The sequence below is a fragment of the Sorex fumeus genome, unplaced genomic scaffold (assembly GCF_029834395.1).
Source record: "Sorex fumeus unplaced genomic scaffold, SorFum_2.1 ptg000044l, whole genome shotgun sequence".
NCBI lineage: Eukaryota > Metazoa > Chordata > Mammalia > Eulipotyphla > Soricidae > Sorex > Sorex fumeus.
In genome coordinates this window covers 7,694,653-7,719,740 of record NW_026606101.1, presented here as the reverse complement: position 1 = coordinate 7,719,740, position 25,088 = coordinate 7,694,653, and the positions used below count along the sequence as shown (strand labels likewise).

At 53.6% G+C, this 25,088-nt stretch overlaps 1 protein-coding gene across 1 annotated transcript; it reads left to right on the top strand.

Annotated features, from left to right (window-relative positions):
* The first annotated feature begins 1,617 nt into the window (after positions 1-1,617).
* Positions 1,618-24,848, top strand: FAM83D (family with sequence similarity 83 member D). The gene is made up of 4 exons (XM_056121821.1): positions 1,618-2,105; positions 15,393-15,560; positions 21,176-21,300; positions 23,873-24,848. The coding sequence occupies exons 1-4, from the start codon at positions 1,620-1,622 to the stop codon at positions 24,846-24,848; spliced, it is 1,755 nt and encodes a 584-aa protein (XP_055977796.1). The 5' UTR covers positions 1,618-1,619.
* Positions 24,849-25,088: the final 240 nt, after the last annotated feature.

The window sequence follows — 25,088 nt, the reverse complement described above, 5'->3', positions numbered from 1 at the left end:
CACTCTAGATGCAATCCGGCCCTTGAGCAGATCTAGTAATCTAGAATGCTGAACCCCCAGATGAGATTTTTGTCCTTGAGTTAATCTCCTAGAATTTCCCCTGAAGGAGTGGCTTTAATCTGTTTGTGTTAAGACAATGATTGACCCCACCTATGTGTACCCCCACCTTCACAATTTCTATTTACCTATGCTGTAAGGTGAGAGTGGAGGCTGTTAGGAAGATTAAAAAAAAAGACGAAGACTAGATGAACTATGACAACTAGATGAAAACTAGGAGGACTATGAGGAGATGAGGATGATGAAACTATGGTTACTGGGACCACAACCAAAACTACTACTACGATTGTGCTATAAGGGAGAGATCGGACTATGTTGGGGAGGAGAGAGAAATAAACTGACTACCAGCCTGGGGCCCAGGTCCTGTTTCTCCGTTCCCGGGGTCCTTTTCCGTCTGTTGCCGTGGACTGGCCAGGGGAACAGCTCTCGGCCACAGAAAACTCGAGTCCCTCTTGTCCCCCAGGTGCTTTTCTTCTGAAACTCACAAACACGGTTCCAAAGAATGGGAGGGAAATGGAACCACGAGTCCAGAAGATTCAGAGACTAGCAGGGTAACATTATGGGTTCAGCATCCTGGGTTTAAAGCAGAACCAGGGCTGGAGCAATAACACAGTGGGTAGGGCATTTGCCTTTCACACGGTTGACCCAGGTTTGATTCCCAGCATCTCATATGCTGATGCTGAACACCGCCAGGGGTTATTCCTGAGTGCAGAGCCAGAAGTAACCCCTGTGCAATGCCGGGTGTGATTCAAAAAGAAAAAGAAAAAAAAAAAGCACAACCAGCTAGACAGCGGGGCTGCATTTTCCTTTTTGTACAGCTTCCCCGGTGCAGATGGAAATAGGTGGAAAAGGGGGGTTTTCACCAGGATTTGGGGGTTTTGCAGAAACGGAGCAAAACCCACCTGAGAGCATAATCACGATTTTGACGGACCGGAAAGCAGGGGATAAAGGTGGCCTGGAATGACAGGCCACAGGCCCCTCTGAGAGCGCAGGAGCAATCAGTGCACTGGTCCACGCGCCCTGGGGGCGGAATGGCCTCTCCTGGTTTGCCCATTTAAGGCCGCACTCTGCGTGCTGGCCGGCAGGGGACGTGCTCGCGCCGGGGGCTGGATGCAGGCTCTGGAACTCTCCCTGCCAGTGTTGCGACCGGCGACCGGGAACCGCACAGCCAATCATGAAGGCTGGGCATGCCCCTCTCCTCTCCAGCCGAATTGGAAAGAGCTGGGTCTCCACCTCCAGAGTCGGTAAGGGGGACGGCGTCGGACACACACATCTTTCAAGTTTAAATTTCCCGTAGCAAGTCCGCAGCCAGCTCCGGGGCGGAGCCGCTAAGCAGCAGCCAATGCGGAAGCGCAAGGGGCGGTTCCGGGAGGCGCCTCGACCAATAGCAGGCCTCGGGGGCGGGGCGGTAGCGGCGTCCCGGCTGCGCCGTTAGGGGCAAGCAGCCAATGGGAGAGGCGGAGCGCGGGCCGGGCCGATTCAAAGGCGCTTATAAGGCGGCGCGCAGGGCCGGGGCAGCCGTCGAGCCCGAGTCCGCGCCGCGCCGCCACCGCCGCCCCGCCATGGCCCTGCTCCCCGAGCGCCTGGACGACCTGCCCGCCGCCTGCCTGTCGCCGTGCGGGCCGCCCAACCCGGCCGAGCTGTACAGCGAGGCGCAGCGCCTGGCGCTGGAGGAGCTGCTGGCGGGCGGCGCCGACGCCTTCGCCGCCTTCCTGCGGCGCGAGCGCCTAAGCCGCTTCCTGAACCCCGACGAGGTGCGGACCATCCTGCGCGCTGCCCAGCGGCCCGGCCAGGACGGCGCGGCCGCGGCGGCGGCGGGCGCCGAGGACTCGTTCGGCTCCTCGCACGACTGCTCGTCCGGCACCTACTTCCCCGACCTGTCGGACGTGGAGCCGCCGCCGCTGGAGCTCGGCTGGCCCGCCTTCTACCAGGGCGCCTACCGCGGCGCCACGCGTGTCCACGCGCACTTCCAGCCCCGCGGCGCGGGCGCCGGCGGCCCCTACGGCTGCAAGGACGCGCTGCGCCAGCAGCTGCGCTCGGCGCGCGAGGTGAGCGCCCGGGCGGGGGCGGGGGCGGGGACGGCGGGGACCCCGCGAGGCCTCTAGGGAGCGTGAGCCAGGGGGGACCCGGGTTCTCGACTCCCCTTCGGTTCCCTGATCCCTCCCCACCCCCGCCGCTGGCCGCCCCTGGTAGCGGGGCTTGGGGGTGGGGAGGAAATCTGGAAATCTCAAGGATGTTGCCAAGGATGCTGGGAATCGGGCTCCAACGGGTGCCCGTCCCACCCCCTCTTGTGAGAGGGGAACCTAGAGGTCCCTCCCGTTGCCAAATCTCAGTTCAAATCCAAGCGCTTGACCAATTTTCCTGGCTGACAGCCAACCCTAGATTTCTACTGTCCCAGCAGGGCTCTTTTTTTGAGTTTTTTTTTACCCCCTCCTTGCTTCCCACTCCGTGCCCTGGCTAGTTGGACTGTCCGGACACCCGCTGCAAGTGGGGAAGTTTCAGAGATGCTCTCCTGGAAACATTGTGTCCAGAAACCACTAGAGTGTGACCTTAGGATTTTGTTGGGTTTTTTTCTCCTTTCCCGCTCTGTTGTGGAAGGTAACTGCAAGAGTCACTGGTGTGCTCCCACCAACATACCCTGAAGAGGGAGTGCCCATCCCCGTGGATTGAATGAAGCTGGGGCCTGCAGCTTTCTAAAATGCAGAGACCCTGCGCTGAAATCATCTCTATTCATATGGGCTTGGGCTTCCCCTCAGGGCTGGGGCCCACCTGCTTTCTGGTCAGGGAGGACAAGGGCAGCAGGCAAGGTGGGGGTCGGGGGTTGGTGGAACAGGCAAGGGTGTGGTGGCAGACTCTAGTCCAGAACCATTGTCTGCTGCCATCCTTGGCTCATGTCTCGTTTCTCCGTGTGCCTGGCTTAAAGCAAGGTAGGACCCAGCAGGGAGAGCTGGTGGCTGAGTCTGGCTGCCTGTAGCAGAGCCCAGAAACTCGCCCTGACCCACCAGGACCCCTTTGCTGCTTTTCTTTACCCGCTGGGTTTGTATGTGTGTTGGGGGTAGAGGGGGAGTTGACACAGTCACAGGTACCAGGGCAACCCTGCAGTGGTCTGGGGGTGCTGTTGCTACAGACACTAAGGCTTACTGAGAACATAGAGCACCCCCACCACCCCGCTGCCCCATCCAGCCCCCAAGAGGAGAACTCCAGCCCCCAGCACCTGACCAGTGGGTCTCCACAGAGGAATTTTGTTCACCCTCTGCCAGTTCTTCGTGGCAGCGAAGGGGCAGCGGGCTAAGGCTAAGGTCGGAGAGAAAGGGGCCTGCGACTCATGCCTGGCCTCGGGTGCTTCCCGGTGCCCTGTCATTCTGGGGGCTCTCTCAGGCTGGCCCTCCTGGCTAGCACCTGCTGCCTGCCTCTTGCCCTGATCCAGCCATGCGCTGCTGTCTTCCCGCTTCTGTGTTTGGAACTTGGGCCATTTCCACTGCAGCAGTGGAGAGGTTGAACCCGGATGAGCAGTTCTCCATGTCCCCGCCACAGGCCACCTTCCTTGCTTATTCAGTGCCTGCTGTGTATCTGGCACTGTGCCCGGGCCTGGGGCTCTGGGGAACGATCCTGGCCCACATTTGAGAGCTGACCATTTGTTGCTCCAGGCAGTGAGGAAAAGGCCTCAGGTGGGGAACATGGAGCGGGGTCCTGGAGGACTGGGTGGACCCATCAGTTCAGAGCCTGGGCTGAGCCCAGGAGTGGAGCAGCCCCCAGAGGCCGAGGGTGACGAAGGGAGAGGAGTTGCAGGGGCAGGTGAGGGCCAGGCCACCCAGGGTTTTGCCCTGTGACCTGAAGGTGCAGGGGGAAGAAACCATGGAAGGTTTAGGGGAGGAGCACGATCAGATTGGGGTCCTGGTGGGCGGCATGAAGGTGATGGTTTAGAGGTAACACAGGACTCCTGGTGGTTGAGCCCTGTGGGGAGGGCCGGGCGAGAGAAGAGGAGGGGCTGTGCCTGGTGTGGGAAGTCGTGAGGAGTGTTAGGCAGAACTGACTGAACTTGACTGTGCTTGGACAGGGAAGGGAATGCAGGGGGAGGGGGGAGGAGCTGAGGAGAAGGTGAAGAGTGGTGGGGGGTGCGGACATCACGGTGGCCAGGGGCCTCTGTGGCAAATGCATGTCGTGCCGCAGCCAAAGCCACCATGACGATGCTTTCTCTGCCAGGCGTGGTTCTGAGCAATCCCTGGACAGGTGTGATCACATCTCCGTCCAGCGGGTGACAGAACAGAGACACGGAGAAGTTGGTTGCTGGAGGTTCCCAGCGAGGCCATAACAAGGCCCAGCGTCTCTCGTCCACTGTCAGCCTCCACGCTCTGCCTTGTGTGTATCTTGTGTCAGGAGCCATCCCTGACCATGGGGGTCAGGGGCTTAAGGAAGCAGGCGTTGCTACTCTGGAAGGAGGAGGGGCATATGGGCACAGGAGTGGCCCTGCCGTTAGCCACAGCCCTCCAGATCCAGAGGCTATGCCGAGGTGGCCGGGGAGTCACAAACCTTAGGCCGTTTCCAGGAGAGCTGAGAGGTGGCCTCCTGGGCGGTTCCCATGGCCGGGCACTCATATGTGATGGAGCTTGTTCAGAGGTCGGGGGTCCGCGCTGGGCCTGGAAGCTTGCAGTGCAGTCAGCCCGGGGCTGGCAGGAGGCCACAGTGCCACCTCTCTCTAGAGGTTCTGTTGACTGTCTGCAGCCCTCTCAGTTTCGGGGACAGCTCTGTGGGAAGAGGATTGACAGGACCTGGTTCTCGGCAGACTGGATGTTTCAAGTTTCTTTATTTTGTTTTTTTGGGTCACACCCAACAATACTCAGGGGTTGCTCCTGGCTCTGCACTCAGGGATCACTCCTGGCAGTGCTTGGGTACCATATGGGATGCCAGGGATTGAACCCTGGTCGGTCGCATGCAAGGCAAACGCCCTCCCCGCTGTACTATCCTCCGGCCCCGGTTTCAAGTTTCTTAGACGGAACTTGATTTGGGGGCCACATCTGGTGTTACTCAGGGCTAACTCCTGACTCTGCACTCAGGGATCACTCCTGGCAGGGTTGGGGGACCACATGGGGTGTCAAGGGTCAAGCCTGACTAAGCCGTATAAAAGACAAGCACCCCACCTGCTGTCCTATTGCTCCAGCCCCAAGGGATTTTGTTTTGCTTTAATCTTTGAGTTGTGTTCCCTAGTAACAGAACAGTGGCATTGTCCCTTTCAGGAAGATGACTGAGGTGGTCGGTTTGAAGAGGAAGAAGTGAGAAGGTGGCAGAGGACCCCCCGCCCCCCACCCCTTTCCCATCATGTGGAAAGGGGGTTGATAACTCAAGAGAACAGGGTCCTAAAGTTTGGGTTTGCCGTCAGTGCGTTTCAGGCTGACACGTTGCTCGTTCTGGCCCAGGACCCAGGGAGAACTGGGACTCTTCTGGCCGTGAATGGAGGCACCTGGCTGTAAGGAGCTTCTCAGGCATTCAACAGCAGGGTTCCAACAGTGACCAGAGGGTGGAGCTGGGCTGGAGCAGGAGGGGGCTGGCACCTGGCTTGCTGTGTGCAGCTCGATTTGCCCCAACTTGCATCTTCAGGTGTGGTTCTGGAAGGAGCGCGGGCACGGACACAAGAAGCCCAGGCAGCCAACCCCCAGCCTTTGGGCTGCCTGCTCCTGGGGAGGGTCCATCCCAGAGCTGAGCAGACGCTCCAGGAACCAGGCTACGTTTTGAACCCTTTAGCTTATAGTGCTTAGGGACCGCTCTGGAGACTGTCTAGTTAGGGGGCGCTGATGAAAGAAGGAAAGTAGGTCACGGATGGATTCCACCTGCCCAGAGTGGGGTTGTCTCTAGGCACTCCGATGGTGTTTGTCTGTGCCTTCAGCCCCACCTGGTAAGGCACCAGATTTAAAACCACCAGGGTTGGACCCGAGAGATAGTTTTGGGGGGCTAAGGCACTTGCCTTGCGTTTGGCCAATCCCAGTTGCATCCCCAGCCCTGCCTGCAGGATTCCCTTCCTCTCCTAGCACCGCTGCTGGGCTGGGTGTGGCCCCCAAACAAAATGCAGAAAACCCCATAGGGCATTTATCCCCCGTCTTGAATGCCCACTGACTGCTGACGTGTTTGGTCAGGTTTCCCTAGAGCAGGAGGAAATGTTGACGATCCTGAACTTTATGGAGCTGAGACATTCACTTCCTGAGGCATTTGAGTGATGAATTTGAGCTACACAGATTTTCCCTGACATCCCAACTCCAGAGCCTCTACCCCCAGACTGTCAGTGCATCAGTCCACCTCCTCCGTGGCCTGGTGAATCAGTGTTTGGCGGGCAGTGGCCCCTACACATCAGAAGGACGTGGAGACACCTCCCCCAACACACATACACACACACACACATGCCTGGATGTGCCACATGCTCTTCCTGGTCTCATGGGGGGTTCCTGGCCTGAGCTCACCCCACCCACAGGTTCTTACCTGCCCGCCCTTTCCTATTCAGCTGCTCTGTGGAACAAGGAGCTTTGGTGCTGGCTTCCGCTTAGGCATCCTTTGGATGACCCGGACATTCATGGAAGGATCTGGTGTTGATGGGGAGGATGAGCAGCTGAGGAATGTGTTGGAGACTCCGGTGCGCCTGGGGCTGTTCTGAGGAGACCCTCCCGGTCCTGCGCCATCTGTCCCCTGAGTTCCCATCGAACCCATGCAGTGGGATCCCATGTCCGGAAGCCCCGATCATCCCAGGGTGGGGTTCTCACCTCAGCCACTGCTTCTCCATCCTGGGGTGCTGGTCTGTGCCTAGCTGACCTCTGCCCCTAGGTATCAGAGGCGTGCCCTTCCCTCCACCTGTAACAGTCATCCTCATGACTGGGGGGCACTGTCCCTTTATGTTAGGAGTTTGGGTGATGAAACGTCTTGGGATCAAATCGTGATGGTTGCACAACGTCCTGGACATGAAGCTGCTGCTGATTTGAACGCTTAGAAATTCAGACGGCACTTTGTCTGCCAGTATCTATTTTACCACAGTTTTTTTGTTGTTTGTTTTGTTTTGGGGCCACACCCAGCGGTGCTCAGCGGTTCCTCTTGGTTCTAGATTCAGGAATCACTCCTCGTGGGTTCGGGGGAAACCGTGTGGGATGCGGGGAATCGAACTCTGGCCAGTCACTGGCAAGGCAAGTGCTCTATCCGCTTCACTATTGCTCTCTCCTGGGGCATGAAATTGCCCCTAAATGAGAAGTGCTGGCCTCACCTGCTGGTCTCAGTGACCTGTCACCGTGGAGTGCTGCTCCTGGCTAGTGTGGTGTGGTTCTGTGACCGCACACCGGCCCCTGGATTCAGCAGACAGGAAAGTGTCTTGCTGGATTAAATGTGGATTTTGATCCTCAGGTGTCACAGGTTGGATTTGGTGGTGGTGGTGGTGGGAGGGGGTTGTGGACTTTGGACATTTGGCTAATTATTTATTTAATTTGCCCTCCTCTCCCTGTATTTTTGTTGTTGAGGTGACCTGGATCATGTACTTGGTCATGGTACTAGAGAGAAAACAACTTGGTTGTGGCACTGGGACTCCCAAAAGGGAATCCCACTGGGGTCACTCAGAGCTGGGATCACAGCAGCGCCCCGGCTGTGAGGCAGGCCTGCTTCTGGGCTTTCCACTAATTTTTAATTGTGGTGAAGTATAGATGACAAATTGACCACGCTTTTAAAAGTGTATTGTTCAATGGCACTACATGCTTTCACCATCACACCAGCCATCCATCTCCAGAACTTTTTTTATCATTTTTTTTTCAATTTTATTTACTGCTGAAGAAGATTTAAAAAAAAATAAAAAAGAAAGAAAAGGTAGGGCTGGAGTGATAGCACAGTGGGTAGGGCGTTTGCTCTGCACGCTGCCAACCCACGTTTTCTCTGCCCTTCTCGAGAGCCCAGCAAGCTACTGAGAGTATCCCACCCGCACGGCAAAGCCTGTGGCGTATTTGATATGCCAAAAACAGTAACAACAAGTCTCACAATGGAGACGTTACCGGTGCTGGTTTGAGCAAATCGATGAACAACGGGAGGACAGTGCAGTGCTACAGTGTTCACGATAATTTATTATATTCAGTATTCCAACACCAATCCCACCACCATTACATCTTCCCATAACCATTATTTCGAATATTCCTACCAACGCCAGAGCCTGCCCCTGAAGAATTTATTTTGTAGTGCTTGTTATGAATAATCGCTAAAAATGATCCAGAGAAGTTTCCTTAGTGGGAAGTGTATGAAGATTGTTGTATCTTACCCTGGAGCCATTAAGCCTCTGTATAAGAGATTACCAACATGTTGTTAAAGGTTGAGCCTGTATGCCAAAAAAAATTCTTTTTTAAATCAAGATTGGTTGCCTTGTACTTTACATTCTGTCATATGTGGTATGCTACTCTTGGTATATCAGTGGTGTAAAAAGTATGAGATATCACGAGGCCATGAATGCATCCGAGTGCTCCAGGAATTCTAAAATTTTAAAGGTTTTTTTTTTTTTCCATTTTGGGTCACATATGGCAATGCTCAGTGGTTACTCCTTGCTCTGCACTCAGGAATTAACTCCTGATGGTGTCCAGGGAACCATATGGGATGCTGAGGATCGAACCGGCTTGGCCACATGCAAGGCAAGCACCCTATCCACTGTTCTATCACTCCAGACCAATTTTTTTTTTCAATTTTCTTCAGCAGTAACTTTGGACCCATTGAACAGTAATTCTCAACCTGAAGCTTTGCTCTTAGAGTTCGAAGCTGCGGGCTCCTTAGCTTCCTGTGGGCTGTTTATTTTTTATAGGAATTAAAGTGAATTGTGGGGCCTGGGAGACAGCTCAAAGAACTGGAGCCGTGTTTTGCCTCTGGGAACTCTGGATTTGCTCCCAAACACCACCTGGTCCCCAAAGTACACCCAGGTGTGGCCTCAAAACAAGCAGAAATGCAGTGAGATCCAGTTCCTTGATTGCACTAGACATCCTTCAAGCATTGAATTGCCAGGTTGGGCAGCGCAGACATAGAACATTGCATTCTTCCCAGAACCTATCCAGAAGGTTCTGTTTGATAGCACTTGCCTAGCCAAGTGTGTGTATCACCTGTATCTATAGCACTGTAGCACTGCCCTCCCATTGTTCATCGATTTGCTCGAGGAAGGAAATGAACACACACATACACGCATGGTACACAGACTTGTTTGCAACGAACAGTTGTTTTATGCATACATATAGAAACTTTCAGTATTTTCAAAAGTGGAAATAATAGAAGAAAAACTAATAGAAATTGTTATCTTGATGGACAGGGAGGAAGGGAAAGTAGAAAAGAGGGAAGGAGTAAGAACAGAAACTAGGTATCTCTGAATCGACTTTGTCTTGTAGACTGGATTTTGCAAACAGGCAAATGTTTGCATAATTCTAAGAGACAAAGGTGGGCTTTGTTATGAAAATTTATGGGGTTTTTTTTTTTTGCATTGGGGGCTGCATTGGGTCACACTGGGTGGTGCTTAGGGCTTACCTCAGGGTCACTCCTGGCGCTCCTTGCGGTGCCCTATGTGGTCCAGGGTTGACTCTGTGCAGAGCAAGCCCCTTACTTCCTTATCCTCTCTCTCTGCCCCTACATTTTCGTTTTTAAACCCTGAAGATGAGACAGTTTAAAGACTGTTTTTGTTATCTTTTAATTTGGAGACCACACCCAGGAGTGCTTAGGGCTCATTCCTGGTTCTGTACTCAGGGCTCACTCCTGGTGGGGGGGAGCGGGGGGTCTCATGTGCTGTGCCAGGGATCGAACCCAGGTCAGCCTCAGGTGAGGCAAGTGCCCTTCCTGCCATACTAGCTCTTGGCTCCTGTGTAAAGATTTTTAGAGATGCCAAAGAGAGAGTTTTTGTTCTGTTACAACATGTAGAAAGTGGGGAGGAAATAGATCTTTTACTCTGTGAGTGGGAACTTCTCCAGAATACCTGGCAAGGGTCCCGGGGAGCTGAGGAGTGGGGTTCAGGGGTCATTTAGTCAACAGCAGGAGCCGAGCAGACGAGCTGCTACTGATCACCCTCCAGAGGGTTCCGGGCAGCCCGGAGGGTGCACAGAAGTTTGGGGGATGCCAGGTATGTTGTGCAGGTGACCCTGGTAGGGGAGGGAGGGAAACCGAGGTACAGCAGGAGGGAGGATTGGAACGAACTTCCTGCTTTCCGCCCCGGAAGAGCTGGATTCAGAACTGGAACAACTGGCCCTGAGTGGCCCCTGGAGGCTGCTCATGTGCCCAGCTAGGTCCAAGACCAGCCCCAAAGGTACCTGAGTCAGACTGCGTCGAACCTGAAGGGGCCTGGTGGGTGGCACAGGGAGCTCAGGAGGGCTGGGGATGCTGAGCCCTCAGTTTCCGACAGGAGACTTTGCCCCAACTGAACCTCACACACGGCCAGTGGCAGTAGATGCATTTCACAGATGCTAGCTGGCCAAGGAACCTAACCTGCTCGTGTGTGAAGAAGGGCAGGGGGGCGCCAGATTCCCCCCCCCCCGCCCCTAATTCCTCAGCCTGTTCCCCACCTCGGATTTTCCCATTCAGCTCATGCCCCTCAGCCAGCAGTGCCCCCAGCAGTGGGAGAGGCATGGTGTCTGAGGCGGAACTGAGAAGTTTCCACTCACAGAGTAAAAGAATTTCCTGAATCTGTGGGTTTTGTGTTCCTCGCTGTCAGCCTCCGTGGTGGGTTTGAGCCCCCATCCTTTATGTGAAATTGTCGACTGATCCTTTCAGCATTTATTCCAAGTTCCTGATCATCTGTTGACTGGAGGTTAACGCTTCCTGGAATTGCCGTCTAGTCTAACACTTTCCCACAGGACTCTGGACTGGTGTGGTCCTGGGCTGAAATTTCAGCTCCTCGCACTCATGAAATGTGTCATTCTTCTTTTTTTTTTTTTCTCTCCCCTCCCCCTCCCCCACTTTATTTAAATACTATGGTTTAAAAAGTTGTTTGTGATTTGTTCCGGGCATTCAGTATTCTAACACCAATCCCACCACCACTGTCATCTTCCCTCCACCCCGACTGCATTTGCCCAATCACACCTCAAGCCGTGTTGGTAGGAGACCCACAATAATTTATTTTATATTGCTTGTTGCCGCCACTAAGTGACTAACAGAACGATGGGGGAAAAAAATATTTCCGTAGAAGAAAGTTTGTGAAAATTGTGGCTTCTCACCATGGGGACCTTAAGTCCTTGTAAGCAGTGGTGGGAAGTTGAGCCTTCTGTGTTAATGTTTTTGTTAGTTGCAAGTGGTTGTCTTCTGCGTTACATCCCATCTAGTCTGGCGTGCTGCTGCTGGGGTGCATTTTCTGGAGATGTTGCTCCAGATAAAGTAAAGTAAAGTAAAGGCCCTCCCGTTGATCATCTATTTGCTCTAGCGGGTCCAGTAACATCTCCATTGGAGACTTTGTTGTTACTGTGTCTGGCATATCGAATACTCTCAGTAGCTTGCCGGGCTCTCCGAATACTTCAGAATATTTAACTGGGAAGTCTGACCGGAGGCATGGCGGTGACTTTGGGGTGTGGGCGGGGCTGCCAGGGCTTTGGCAGGGCGGGACCTCAGCCCACCCCACTCCTGAGAATGCCTCGGAGGTCCCAGCCAGGAGCAGCTATCTGAGAACTTATTGCAGCTAATTGATCTCTTTTGAGACTTCTGAAATGTGTCGCTTTGAACAAATTCCATAACCTCACCACGCTTCAGTTACTTACCTATAAATTGGGGGTAACAGTTGATGGGGTTTTGGAAGTAATGGCATCTCCCTAGGACTTCTTCACATGAAGGCGAGTGGGCAGCATTGCAGTTGAGTGGAAAGTCACTTGAGCACCCCAGGGCCCTTCCCAGCACCCCCAAACCTCCTGCCTCTGCAGCTACAGGTCTCACTGGATCCCCCCCTGCAGCTGCCCAGGGGATAGTTGGGTCAGGTTGGGCGTTTTGTCACCTAGGTTACGGGGTGGGATTCCACACAGGTCTGGCAGGAGAAGCACAGCTCTGTGCAGGGGGCGGATTGGCCTGTGTCACCGGTGTTCCCTGGGCCAGACTCAGAAGTCACTGTTGCAGAACTCACCAGGCCTCAGAGTGACCAGGCTGCGTGGGTCTGGCTGGGAGAGGCTTCGTCACCTGATGGACATTTGATGGGCATGGGCTTCCCCCCATGGCCTGGCATCTCTCCCTCTCCATGCTCCCAGGACGGGGAGCCCTGGACTATCACAAAGCTCTTTCAAGCCTCAGCATCCTCCTCGGGGCCAGCAGCTGCAGCGTGAGCACCGACCCCTGAGGCACTGTGGCTGGTTGGTCTAGTGGCTGGACTCAGACTCACTCAGCAGAGACGCCCTGCAGAGGTCTGGGAAAGCCCAGGGTGAGGGTAGCTCTGCAGACCTGCGGCCTGGGGCCTGGAGGGTCTGGAGGGACCAGTGGGGAGGATGGTGAGCAAGGCTGGGACCTCGAGGATGCCCACCGCTCACTGCTTCCAGGTCCTGCTCTAGGCCATGGCTGCCTACACGTCTGTGAACCTGAGCCCCTATGGGGGGCAAAGGAGGAGAAGGCGTGTCCTGTAACTTCAGCAGTTTGTTTCAAAGTAAATGTCTGGATAATTATCAGTGAATACTTGATTTGTTTCCCTGTTTTCTGTTTTATACATTTCCATATGGTGGCAATTTGGGGGACAAAAGGAGGCTGCAAGTGCCAAAGGTTTAGGTAGACAGATCAAACATTTTCTAATAATTATACGGACATATATTTTGAAGGAGATTTGGGGAGGAGGGAGTTGGACCCCATGTTGGACCCCATTCTATGACCCCATGGAATGCTCAGGCCTTACTCCTGGTTCTGAGCTCAGGGTTCATTCCTGGTAGTGCTTGGGGGGGTACCAATGGACCGGGGATCTAACTGGGATCAGCCATATGCAAGACCAGCATCTTAACTCCTGTGCGCTCTCTTTTGTCCCTAAAGTAACTTAAAAAAAATTTTTTTGCTTACGGGCCCTGCCTGGTGGTGACTGGTGGGTCTGCTCCCAGCGCTGTACTTGGGAGACCATGTGCTGAGGATTTAGCTGGGGTTGGCTGCATGCTAGGTAGGCCCGTGACCTATCTCTCAGGCTCTGAAGCAAAATTTTTTTTGTTTGTTTTTGCTTTTTGGATCATACCCGGCAATGCACAGGGGTCACTCCTGGCTCATGCACTCAGGAATTACTCCTGGCAGTGCTTGGGGGACCATATGGGATACTGGGGATCGAACATGGGTTGGCCGCATGCAAGGCAAATGCCCTACGCGCTATGCTATCGCTCCAGCCTCCCTAAAGCAAAATTTAAAACGTATCATGACCCTAAGAAGCCAGACTTGAGGAGGCGAAGGTGGGGTGGAGAGGTGCAGCATCTGAGGAAATGGCCTCTCTGAACTTCCCTGAGCCCTGTGGGCATTCGGGACAAGCATCACTTCCATCCAACTCTTCTTCCGGGGCAGAAAGTTTGAGACTTTCAAAACCAAACAGGGAACCTCACAGCACATTTGATCCATGTTCACCCTCTGGTGAAGGTGTTGTTTGTACACGCTTTATTGAGTGGTGAATCAAAATTCACCGCTTGGCTTTGTTCCCTGGGCGCTGCTCCCAGTCACTCCTGCCTGCCAGGGCCCCTCCCAGTGGAGCCCCGGGGCACTCCTGTCCCTGGGTCACCCTGCCTTTCCCTTGTCGCCCTCAGAAGACCAGATTTCTTGGTGTAGGGGCTGGGCCTGGCCCCACAGTGTGTGTGTGGCACTCATGGCTCCTCTGAGAGGTGACCGTGGTTGCCCATTCTAAACCTGCCTCTGCAGCTAGGGAAGGTCCACACCGGTGCTGTCCCTCAGGCTCAGCTGTGCTGCCGGCCCAAGCCCTGCACTAGGGAGTGGACCAACGCGCACATGCTTGTCCGGGACCTTGGAACTTGCCCTTCCTGGAGCTGGCATCGAGTCTTCCCCACACACCTGCTTTGTGGCTACACAACCCACATCCCAAACAGCTATAAGTTGCCTAGGGATACATGGCCGAAAGGCAGCACTGAGCACAGAGAAAGGCTGGGGGGCAATGGGGGGCAGACTGGTGGAAGAGGGTGCTGAAGGGGCCATGCTGTTGAGGAGAATGGGCTGGTGTGGCCTTCGGAGCAGAATCCCCGGGACGCATTTCCATGTTCTTGTGGCAGGCTTCCTTGGGCAGAGCCCAAAGAATTGCAGAGCCCACCTTCGGTAGACGAGGAGCAGGGGCTTTGGAAGGCATTGGGCGACTCTAGACCACCAGGGGAAGGAGTGGACTGTTGAAGATAGGGCAGCAGCAAGGAGGGGCTGACTACCAATCCTGACTAGTCGGAAGCCTTGAGTTGGAGGGGGGAGAGAGATGGGAAAAGGCCTTTCTAGATCATCACTGTATCACTGTATCACCGTCATCCCCCCGTTGGCCATCGATTTACTTGAGCGGGCGCCAGTAACGTCTCCATTTGTCCCAGCCCTGAGATTTTAGCAGCCTCTCCTTACTTGTCTTTCCCAACGCTGCTGTATTAGAGGCTCTTTCAGGGTAAGAGGAATGAGACTGTTATTGTTACTGTTTTTGGCATATTGAATACACCATGGGGAGCTTGCCAGGCTCTGCCGTGAAATCATCCCCAAACCCACATCTCAGGCCACTAGGAACAGGATACTTAGGTCCTCTGTCAAGACTCCAGAAGCAGGTATAGCCACCGCTTCTGAGCTGCAGTCTTCCCATACCACTGACCAGTCTGTCACTTCTGAGCCCACATCTTGTACCACTTGGAGCAGGACACGTAGGTCCTCTGTCAAGACCCCTGAACCAGTTGTACTCACAACCCCTGAGCTCCAGCCTTCTAGATCATAGTGGTTTTGTGTGTGTGTGTGTTTTTTAAGGCAAAAACACCCCCATAGGGATTATGAGCCAGAATCAGATAATGATTATAGATTTTCATAATGTTACACCCAGAAAGGGGCTCAAATTCTGAGGTTTTGTCACTGTTTTATATATTTAGGAAACTCAAGCCACAGACCCGGAGGTGATCGGGTGGGGTGCCAGCTCCAAAACCTTGAGAGCTTGTTGGTCTGAGCCGTGACTAGATGATGGGGAGTTAGTTAAGGGAGAGAAGTGGAATGGAGCAGGCCGGCAGGGCAGAGACTTCCCCTGCGTTCTTGAGAAGTTTGCAAGAGTTTGCTGGGCCCCCTGGGTTTGTAGGGTGCAGTGGCCCCAGCCTCTTGGGAAGTGGAGGCGTTTTGGATGAGCGCCCTGCGTGGGAGGGACTCTGCGAAGGGCGGGGTCCACTCACTCTCCGCTCTGCCCCCTGCTCATGCTGTAGGTGATCGCGGTGGTGATGGACGTTTTCACCGACATCGACATCTTCCGAGACCTGCAGGACATCAGCCGGAGACAGGGCGTCGCCGTGTACATCCTTCTGGACCAGGCTCTGCTCACTCAGTTTTTGGAAATGTGCATGGATCTGAAAGTTCACCCCGAGCAGGAAAAGGTTCGTGTCCTCCCAGGCCTAGTTTCGCTCAGCTGATCACATGACCGAGGGTCAGTGGGGGGTGCTGTGTCCCCATGGACGCGCCAGGGAATGGAGACCTGGGCACAGTGATGGTTGGCCTCAGGGAAGGCCAGAGGACTCGGACCTCAGTCACTCCCAGGCAGTGCTCAGTGCTCTGCCGCGCCCAAAGTGGGCAGTTGGGCCACAGAGGCTGCTGGGCGCTGCTGCCTTGGGCTGTGTGTGGGCATCACCTGTTGTTATCACATGACAAGTGCCTGCACTGGCTTTGGCACTGCCTGGGCATTTGATAAATGTCAGCTTTGTCCTTAGAGAAGCCCTGACAGGTGAGAGGGCCTTCTACCTACATTTTATTTATTTATTTTGATTTGGGGACCATATCCACCAGTGCTCAGGGCTTACCCCGACTCTGTAAGGGATCACTCCTGGCAGGGCTTGGGGACCATGTGGGATGCTGGGGACAGAAACTGGGTCGACCTAGTCGGTCACGTGCCAGGCAAGTACCCCACCTGCTAAACTGTCACTCCGGCCACCCATTCTACCAAGGCTTTAGGTCAGGAAGGGTGACACAGAGCCCAGGGTCCATACAGAGCCTGTCAGAGGACTGAGTCCGTCTCTCGTCTGCCTGCACCCAACTCGGTTCCAATTACTGTCTCATTCTCATTATAAAGTTAGCCATTGGGAGGGTAGGAATGTGACTCACGGATGAAGTCCATGTCCAACACCAGATCACGGTCACGGTTCTCCCGTTGTTCATTGATTTTTTTCGAGCAGGCCCAGTAACGTCTCCATCATGAGACTTGTTGTTACTGTGTTTGGCATATCGAATACATCACGTCCACCACAAGCACAAAATAGTAAAATAAAAATAGTCTTTGTATGTCCTTTACTCTGAGTATGAAAGTAATTTAAGCTTAAATTTAAAAGGCGTCTAGCCTAGCTTCTTGTCTTTCGTAGAACGAGTAAGAAGAGCCTGTCTCTGACATCATACAGATATATTCTTTGGTTTGGGGCCATAGCCAGGCATGCTCAGGGGCTGCTCTTGGGAATATGGTTTGGGGCCACAGACAGTAATACTCGGGGGTTTCTCCGGGGAGGGTGCTTTAGGGGACCATGCAGTGCTGGGGATCAAACCTGGGCTTCTGGCATGCAAAACATGTGCGCCAGCCCTTTGAGCCATCTCCCTGGCCACCCATCATATTTTCTAAATTAAGCAAGTTCACATGTGCTCATTGGAACTTAATTATCCACCCGGCCGTCATGAGTGAGAATGTGCTGCAGCTGCCGCTGTCCCCGGTAGTGGGAATGAAGCCGTGAGTGTAAGGAGCAAAGAATCTGGGCCTCGTGAGCTCACCTCCTGTTATTCTGGCTCTGTAGACTTTTGGTGACGTCGCCTGGGCCTCTTTTTGGTTTTTCCCTCTAATGAGGAGACTGAAGTTTAGATTTATTTAAGCATTAACTGACTTGTCGTGAGTGCTACAAAGAAAGAATTGTATTTATTTTTTTACAAAGTAAATCCTTCATGGAATCGCATTGAAACTTGCAGACGGAACAAACCAAACTAGCCATGGATTAGAAATTGTCCATTAAAAAGGATATGTGGGGCCAGGGACAGTGAGACTTTGGAAAGCCATTACCTGGTAGCCAGATAAAAAGCTCAGTCAGGGAGTGCTGTCGGAGGGCCAGGTGAAGAAATGAAGGCGCCAATGGGCTCACTTCACAGTGCTCTTCCTGTCAGGCTATGTGACAGCAGCAGAAAATCCATCATCATTCCGGCCTCCGCATCGATCCAGGTGACTGTCTCTGATTCATGTCTTGCATTTCCTAACTTGACTGCTGCCTTCCTGAATGTCCTGATGCTCTTGGATGGGCGGAAGGCGGTCTGGACCTCTGGCCTCACCATTCCCTGGGTCCCTCCTTGAGACCAGGACAAGCCTCATCTTTCCCAACTGCTTCTCTCCCCTCCAGTCCCTGCTGCGGAACTGACCTCCTCGAGAGGATTGGTCCCTGGCACCTTCTCCTCCTGGCTGGCTCCAGAGCCTCGGGTGCCCTGGTTGTAGGGTCCTCAGCAGGGCTTTGGCTGCATTCACAGGGACCTTCACATCACTTGGAGAAGGCCGAAAGGCACACAGAACCGGCTTCAATCTGTGCAGGGGGGACCAGTTTTGTGCTTGTTATTCAGTATGGGTCCTCTGAACTTGGTCCAGGCTCATGTCCTCTTCCTTTACCCTCCAGCTGCCCCATGGATGTCCCTAGTTGGGTGATTTGTCATTTATTTCTTTTTGGGGGGGTGTGTGGGAGGGAGGACCCATGCCTGGCAATGCTCAGGGCTTACTCCAGGCTCTGCGCTCAGTTCACTCATGAACTGTGCTTGGGGGACCACATGGGGTGCCAAGGGATCAAACCCGGGTCAAGTCCCATGCAGAACAAGTGCCCGACCCACGGTACTATCTCTCCAGCCTCTGTTTGTTTTTCATTTTTATTTTGAGATCAGATTTGCAAAGGAGTTAGAAAATCAACACAAAGAATTCCCAAATAGTCTTTTGCTGAAATTCTCTAAGTAATAACATCTTATAAACCTCACTCCAAATTTGAAAATGAAGAAATAAACTTAATTTGAAACTTGTGTCTAAATTTCATTCATCGTCTTGCTGATACCCTGTTTACCTCTCTGGGATCCCTTCCAGGACCTTAGCTTAACATTTAGTCGTTGTGCCCCTTAGCGTCCTCTCCTGGAGCACTTCCTTTGCCTTTCAGGACTTTGATGCTTTTGAAGAATGAATGAACAGGGCTAGAGATTTAGCACTATGGGGTAGTGTCCTTGCCTTGCAGATCCCCGACCTGGGTTCGATCCCCAGCACATGCCATGGTCCCCTGAGCCCTGCCAGGAATGACTGCAGAGCCAGAAGCAAGCAAGCTCCAAAAACAAGATAAAAGAATACCAGCCGTCAGGGCTGGAGCGATAGCACAGCCGTGAGGGCGTTTGCCTTGTAAGCGGCCGACCTGGGTTCGATTCCCAGCATCCCATAGGGTCCCCTGAGCACCGCCAGGAGTAATTCCTGAGTACAGAGCCAGGAGGAACCCCTGAGCATCGCCGGGTGTGACCCAAAAAGGCAAAAAAAAAAAAAAAGAATACCAGTCATTTTCCATAGAACTTGGATTTCTCTGATGCTTCTCTGAGTAAATTCAGAGTATTCCTTTTGGTAAAAATACAATGGGTGTAATTCAGGTCTTGTCCTAGGTTTTGTGTTTTTTTTTTATTTTGGCCAGGGGTGTCTCCTTATTTACTTTGGAATCAGAATAGATTCACATAAATTGCTACTAGAAAGAGGTGCCATATATGCATCTTATATAACTTACTGTATAATGTCAACATCTGGACGTTTTTCTAAGGTGTGGCTGTTGTTTGCTACAACCTTATCACCTGTGTGGCTGTATGTCACCTCTAGCCCGGCCGAGCCAGAACTTCTCCATCCCTGCAAAGTTCTCCCCCGCGCTGAACGTTCACAGCCCTCTCTGTGTACTTGCCCCAGTTTTAACCCCTGGTTTGCTCCATATCTCTGTAATTTGTTCTTCAGAGAATATTACATAAGTGGAATTTTAGCAACACATGACCTGTGGGACTGGCTTTTTCCTCTTGGCACAGCGTCTTTGAGATCCACCAGCGTGCCTGGTGTGGCAAATTTGTTCTCTCCTCAGGGGTCACGGCCCCTGGGCAGGCTGGGCCCAAGCGGGCCCAGTAACGTCTCCATTGGAGACTTTGTTGTTACTGTGTCTGGCATATCGAATACTCTCGGTAGCTTGCCGGGCTCTCCGAGAGGGGCGGAGGAATCGAACTCAGGTCGGCCATGTTGGCCGCTTGTAAGGCGAACGCCCTACCGCTGTGCTATCGCTCCAGCCCAGGGCAGGCTGGGCACAGGGTGTTAAACTACTCCCCTCTGCTGGATGCTAGAGAGTGCCCAGTTTCATGCCGTGCAGGACATGTGCAGGATACGTGGAAGATTCAGGTACAAGGTTTTGCGTGGAAGTAGGTTTCTGCTTCTCTGAGTGATGCCTTCCTGTAGATTTTAAATATTTTTGTTTTTAAAAAACACAGCGTTGCTCGGTGCTTACTCCTAGCTCTGTGCTCAGGGATAGCTCCTGACGGAGCTCAGGGGACCATATCAAGTGCAGCGGATCTAACCTGGATCCTGTGTGTGTGAGGAAGGCGCCCTGTCTGCTATGCTATCAACTCTGGCCCCAGTTTCAAGGTTTCTAATTTTGGGCTCTCCCCAATGATGCTCAGGAGGGTTGGGGGCCACTTCCAGGGATACTCAGCCAAGGGGGCCAGCCGGGTCCAGTATGAGAGCTGAGGGTGCACAGCTGCTCTGGCCTTGTGGTGCCAGGGACATCCGTGCCACCCAGCTGGTGCTTGGGGGTCTCCAGCTTTCATCCAGTGTTGCTTGGGGACCTTGTTGTATCTGAGTTTCTTTTCTTTTTTCTTTTTGGGTCACACCCCGCGATGCTCAGGGGTTACTCCTGGCTCATGCACTCGGGAATTACACCTGGAGTTGCTTGGGGGATGCTGGGAATCAAGCCCAGGTCGGCCACATGCAAGGCAAACGCCCTACCCGCTGTGCTATCGCTCCAGCTCCTGTACCTGAGTTTCAACTCTGAGTTATCTCCCCGGACCCTTGCTCTGTTTCTTTTTTGTTTTTTGCTTTGTTTCATCTCTTTGAAACCATTCATGACTTTCCCCTGCCCTCTTGTAGTTCATGAAGGCCCGGAATGTGTCTTTCAGGGTCTCCGAGCTTGTCACATCGTTGGGCTGTTCTATGTAGAATGAATGAGAGAGTTGAGCAAAAATCTTACACATTCAATTTGAACGTGGAAGATTTCTAAAGATAAGTAAGCACCGATCCACTCCAAGAATGTAAATTGTCTTAGTATTTTGCATATGATTATCTGTACATTGTGTGCGTCATTTTGCAAGACTGATCCTCCGCGGACATGCAGTCCGCACCAGCGCCCGGGCACTGCTTGTGTCATTTCTGTGCTTGTTGTAGCCGCCGTGTTGCTGATCCAGCACCTGGGGGCCAGACGCTTCTGCCTCATGTCGGAGGACGTGTCCTCTGGGCCTGCCCGCCAGGCCCATTATGGTCATGTCTGTGAGCAGGGGCTGTTGTTGCATTCTTCTGCAGTGAGGCTGTTGACAGGCGAGCAGGAGAAATGCCAGCTTTGCTTCTTTCAACTGTTGTTAAAACGTCAGCAGTAGCACGTTTGCTTTTTTCATGATTTTTGCCCCCACCGTCTGTTTCAGCATTCTTTCCTGGATTCTGTTACTTAGCATCTCTCCAAAGTGAGTGGTCTTGCAGAGCGAACATCCTTCCAAGCCAAGGGTCTCGGCAATCCCTGTAAGAAAGGGGTACATGAGGTGAGGGGAAGACCCCTGGAATAGCCCCATAGGCCGAGAATCCCATGCGCTGGGCATGCCAGGGAAGGGTGACCAACAGCTGCTCCTCACCAACAACACCTTGACCTCTTTGGGAATTGTAAGCTGAACCCTCATTCTGGCGCTTACTGGATTGTTCTCTTTCTCCTCTCTCCCCTCCTAACAGCTGATGACGGTTCGGACTATTACCGGAAATATCTACTATGCCAGGTCAGGAACGAAAATTGTTGGGAAGGTTCATGAGAAGTTCACACTGATCGATGGCATCCGAGTGGCTACAGGCTCCTACAGGTATGTGTCTCACTTGCCCACGCTTAATCATCTAAACTTTTTAGAGGGAGCGCTTCACATAGAGGCCAATGCTTCTGTTTCCTCTCAATGCAAGTCTTTGGTGCCATGTGGGTTCATCTTGCAGTGAGTTCCATCTTGCAGTGAGTTCATCAGTGCCTGCCTCCCGTAGGAGGAAACCAGTCTATGGGGGTCCTCTCCCAGTGTTCAGGATGTCCGTGGCCCACAAAACTTAAATACAGAAGTGGAGACCACATCCTGAGTGTGGGCTAGATTCAGGCCTTGCCAGGGGTGCAGGGAATAGGTGAACAGTGAGTAGTGATGTCTTTATTTGCAGGGAGTGGGGGTGAGGGGAGCACACTCCCTAGTGGTGTTCAGGTCTTACTGCTGGCTCTATTCTCAGGAATTATTCCTGGCAGTGCTTGGGGAACCATATGGAGTGCTGTGAATCAAACCTGGGTCGGCCACATGCAAGGCAAATGCTCTCTACTGGCTGTACTATGTTATGGCTCCGAATAGTTACGTTGTGACTCCTATTCTGAGGGACCTGACCCTCCTAGTCTCCACTCCTGGAAGGGGCGGGCATGTGCAGATCTGAGCATCAGTGCGCAGGGCCGAGCCCAGGCTGCAGCCTTATACTTAAGTCCCTCACCTTGTCATTTAGGGCTTTAGTCCAGAAAGTGCCCACTTCTGCCTCTGCCTTTGATGTCTCCCTCTGCAGTGGCATCTGAGGGCAGAGTGTGGGGATGTTGAATGGAGGGTGGGGCGTAATGAGTGGCTGACACTAATCCCCAGGAGGGGAGATCCACTTTTTTCACCCCTGAGGCTCCCGCAAGGGGGAGGCGGGGGGAGGCATGCTTGCCCCATGGATGGTTATGCAGGAGGCGTGTCTCTAGAGTTTGAAAGAAAAACTCAGTTTGAAGAGGCAGGCTTCCCTGAGTGCTAATTACGTGCCAGCCCAGGATCAAGGTGAACACGCAAAGGTTTATGGAAGGTGAGACTGTCGGCTCAAGAAACTCTTTTTTGTTTTGTTTTTGTTTGGGGGCCACACTCCAGCTGTGCTCAAGGCTTCTTCCTCTTGGCACTGCACTAAGGGATCACTCCTGGTGGGCTCCAAGGACCATATGCTAAAACAGGAACTAACGTGTGCAAGGTCAGACATGTGCAAGGCAAGTGCCCTACCCTCTGTACTGTCGCTCCTGCCCCTGAAGAAACTGATGCTTCAAACAGTGTTGCCGTTGCTCGGAACAAGACTCAGCTCATCCCCATCCGACATTCAGGAGAAACTAGGTTTTCACCTAGAATGGGATTTATCTGTGTTAACAATCTTCGTTCCATATGGGTTGGGGTTGTTCTAAAGTATCACGATCACGATTGCCTCGAGCAGGCACCAGTAACGTCTCCTTCGTCCTAGCCCTGAGATTTTAAAAAGTGCTATATTCAAGGCTCTTTCAGGGTTACAAGAATGAGACCCATCATTGTTACTGGTATTTGGCATATTGGGTACGCCACGGGGAGTTTGCCAGACTCTGCCGTGTGGGCAGGTTACATTCGGTAGCCTGCCAGGTTATTATCTCGTTCTAAAGTATAAATCAGGGAACGTGTCCTCGGCAGTGATGAGGCTATCATGCAGGCTGCTGCTACGGATAACTTGCATTTGTTGTGGGCATTTTATAAGTTCTGGTGGTAGCCACATGTCCTGTGTCTGTGATGTCAGTCAGAGTTTCCCAAAAAGTCTTCCCTCAGAATTTGAAAGCGGTTTTCCAAGTGGGAGAGATGGGATTTGCATTAGCCGGGATTCCTGCTTGCAAGGGACAATTGATACCCTGCTTTATGGTCTTCCGTTTAAAAGATGGTACTCCTGATAGAAATTTCTCACTCTGTCTCACTGGGGTGACTGCAAGCCCTCAATCCTAACACAGACTCTTTTGGGCAGATGGGATTGAGTGACCCATGCAGCTTGGCAGCGTGGGAAATTACAGTGGTTTCCAGCTCATCTTGCCTTTCAGGCCAGACATTGATGCAATGTCTGCCCTGGTGCTGCTGTTCCCCAGTCAGCCTGCATCTGAAGGCCAAGGTGCAAAGACAGACGTGGCCTTTGTAGCTCTCTCCCGGTGCAAGAAGCGTGTTCTCAGCAGTCCCCAGAAGCCATGGAACAATTGCTTTCTTCTGCTGGGGGAGCTCCTGTGAAAGCCTCTTCTGCAGAGAAAAGGCTCTAGCCGTAGGTGGGCCGAGTGGCACAGCTAGATCCACAGGCTTATCTTCCATAGTGAACCTGGCGGTGCAGGAGGGAGCAATTTTACAGGCTGGGACCGCCCCCCTCCCTCCCTTTTCTCTCCCCCACTCCCCTGCAAAGCTGCTTCCCTGGGCGCTCCTTTTGGAAGCCTGGAGGTTGAGGGTAGGTGGGTTTTAGTGTGTTGGATACCCACATACCCACCTTTTGTGGGGTCCACACTGAACAGTGGCTCTGCGTTCCCCAATCTCTGGCTCTTCGGGGGATATCCAGCCTTTATCACAGATGGAAAGTAAGTCGCTCCCAATGGCCGGTCCTTACCAACTTCTGTTTTGTCTTCAGTTTCACCTGGACAGACGGCAAACTCAACAGCAGTAACCTGGTTGTTCTCTCAGGCCAAGTGGTGGAGCACTTTGACCTGGAGTTCCGAATCCTGTACGCCCAGTCCAAGCCCATCAGCGCCAAGCTCCTGTCCAGCTTCCGCATCAGCGGCAAGTTTGACCACCTGGTGGACTGGAAGCCGCTGCCCCGGGAGCCCACCCTGGGCAACCTGCTGCGCCTGCGGCTGGCCCGGCTCTCTAGCACCCCCCGGAAGGCCGAGCCCGAGGAGGAGGGGGTGACGCCCCGAGCCGGACGCCGCGTCTCCGAGGCCTCCACCATCAGTGACGAGGACTACATAAGCAGCCACCAGGACGAGCCTGCAGTCACGCGGGTGGCCAGCACTGCCACCCAGACTGAGCCCATCGCGGAGCTGCTGACCAGGGTACGCGACGCTGCCACGCAGAGCTGCCCGGACACGGTGTGCGCGGCTACCCAGGCTGTGACCAGCACGCGGGCCGCTGGCTGCCAGACGACGCTGTGGTCCAGGGCGGCGGCCACCCAGACGGACGCCGCCACCGCCGACGGGTCTCCCCAGGCCGCCCAGTCCAAGGAAGGCTCCCCAGTGTCCAGGATGTCCGTGTCACGGTCGTCCAGCCTGCGATCCTCGTCCTCGCTCTCCTCCCAGGGCTCCGTGGCAAGCTCCCTGGGCTCCCAGACGTCCCTCCGCGCCACGGACTTGGTCACCCCCGGACACGCCAAGTTCCGGGGCAGCCCCACCTTGGACCTGTGCATCCGGGACTCCTTCCGCAACCTCAACAAAGAGCGGCAACTCCACCTGGCCGGGCTGCGGTCCCGCCTCAACCACATGCTGGCCCTGCTGTCCCGGAGGGCGTGCTTCGCCGACAACTACCTTGGCCTGCACCCGGCCAGCGGTGCACGGGCCACCGTAAACCTGCTGACCATTCGCGACATCCCGCTGTACCCATCCTATCAGTGACCGCCTGCCCACCGTCCGGTCCGGCCCGGTGGGTTTCGCCTGCGACAGTCACCCAGCGTTTTCCTCTGAATCCTGTGATCTGCAGGGGATTTTGGATGCTGTTGTCTTATTTTTGTCACGTGTTATCCACTTTAGGTTTTATGATTTGAACACTACACATAGGGTGTCTGTACCCTTTTTTTTTTTTTTTAACTATTGCTGTCTCTGAAAGAGCACTTTGGGGTGTGTGCAGGTTAATTT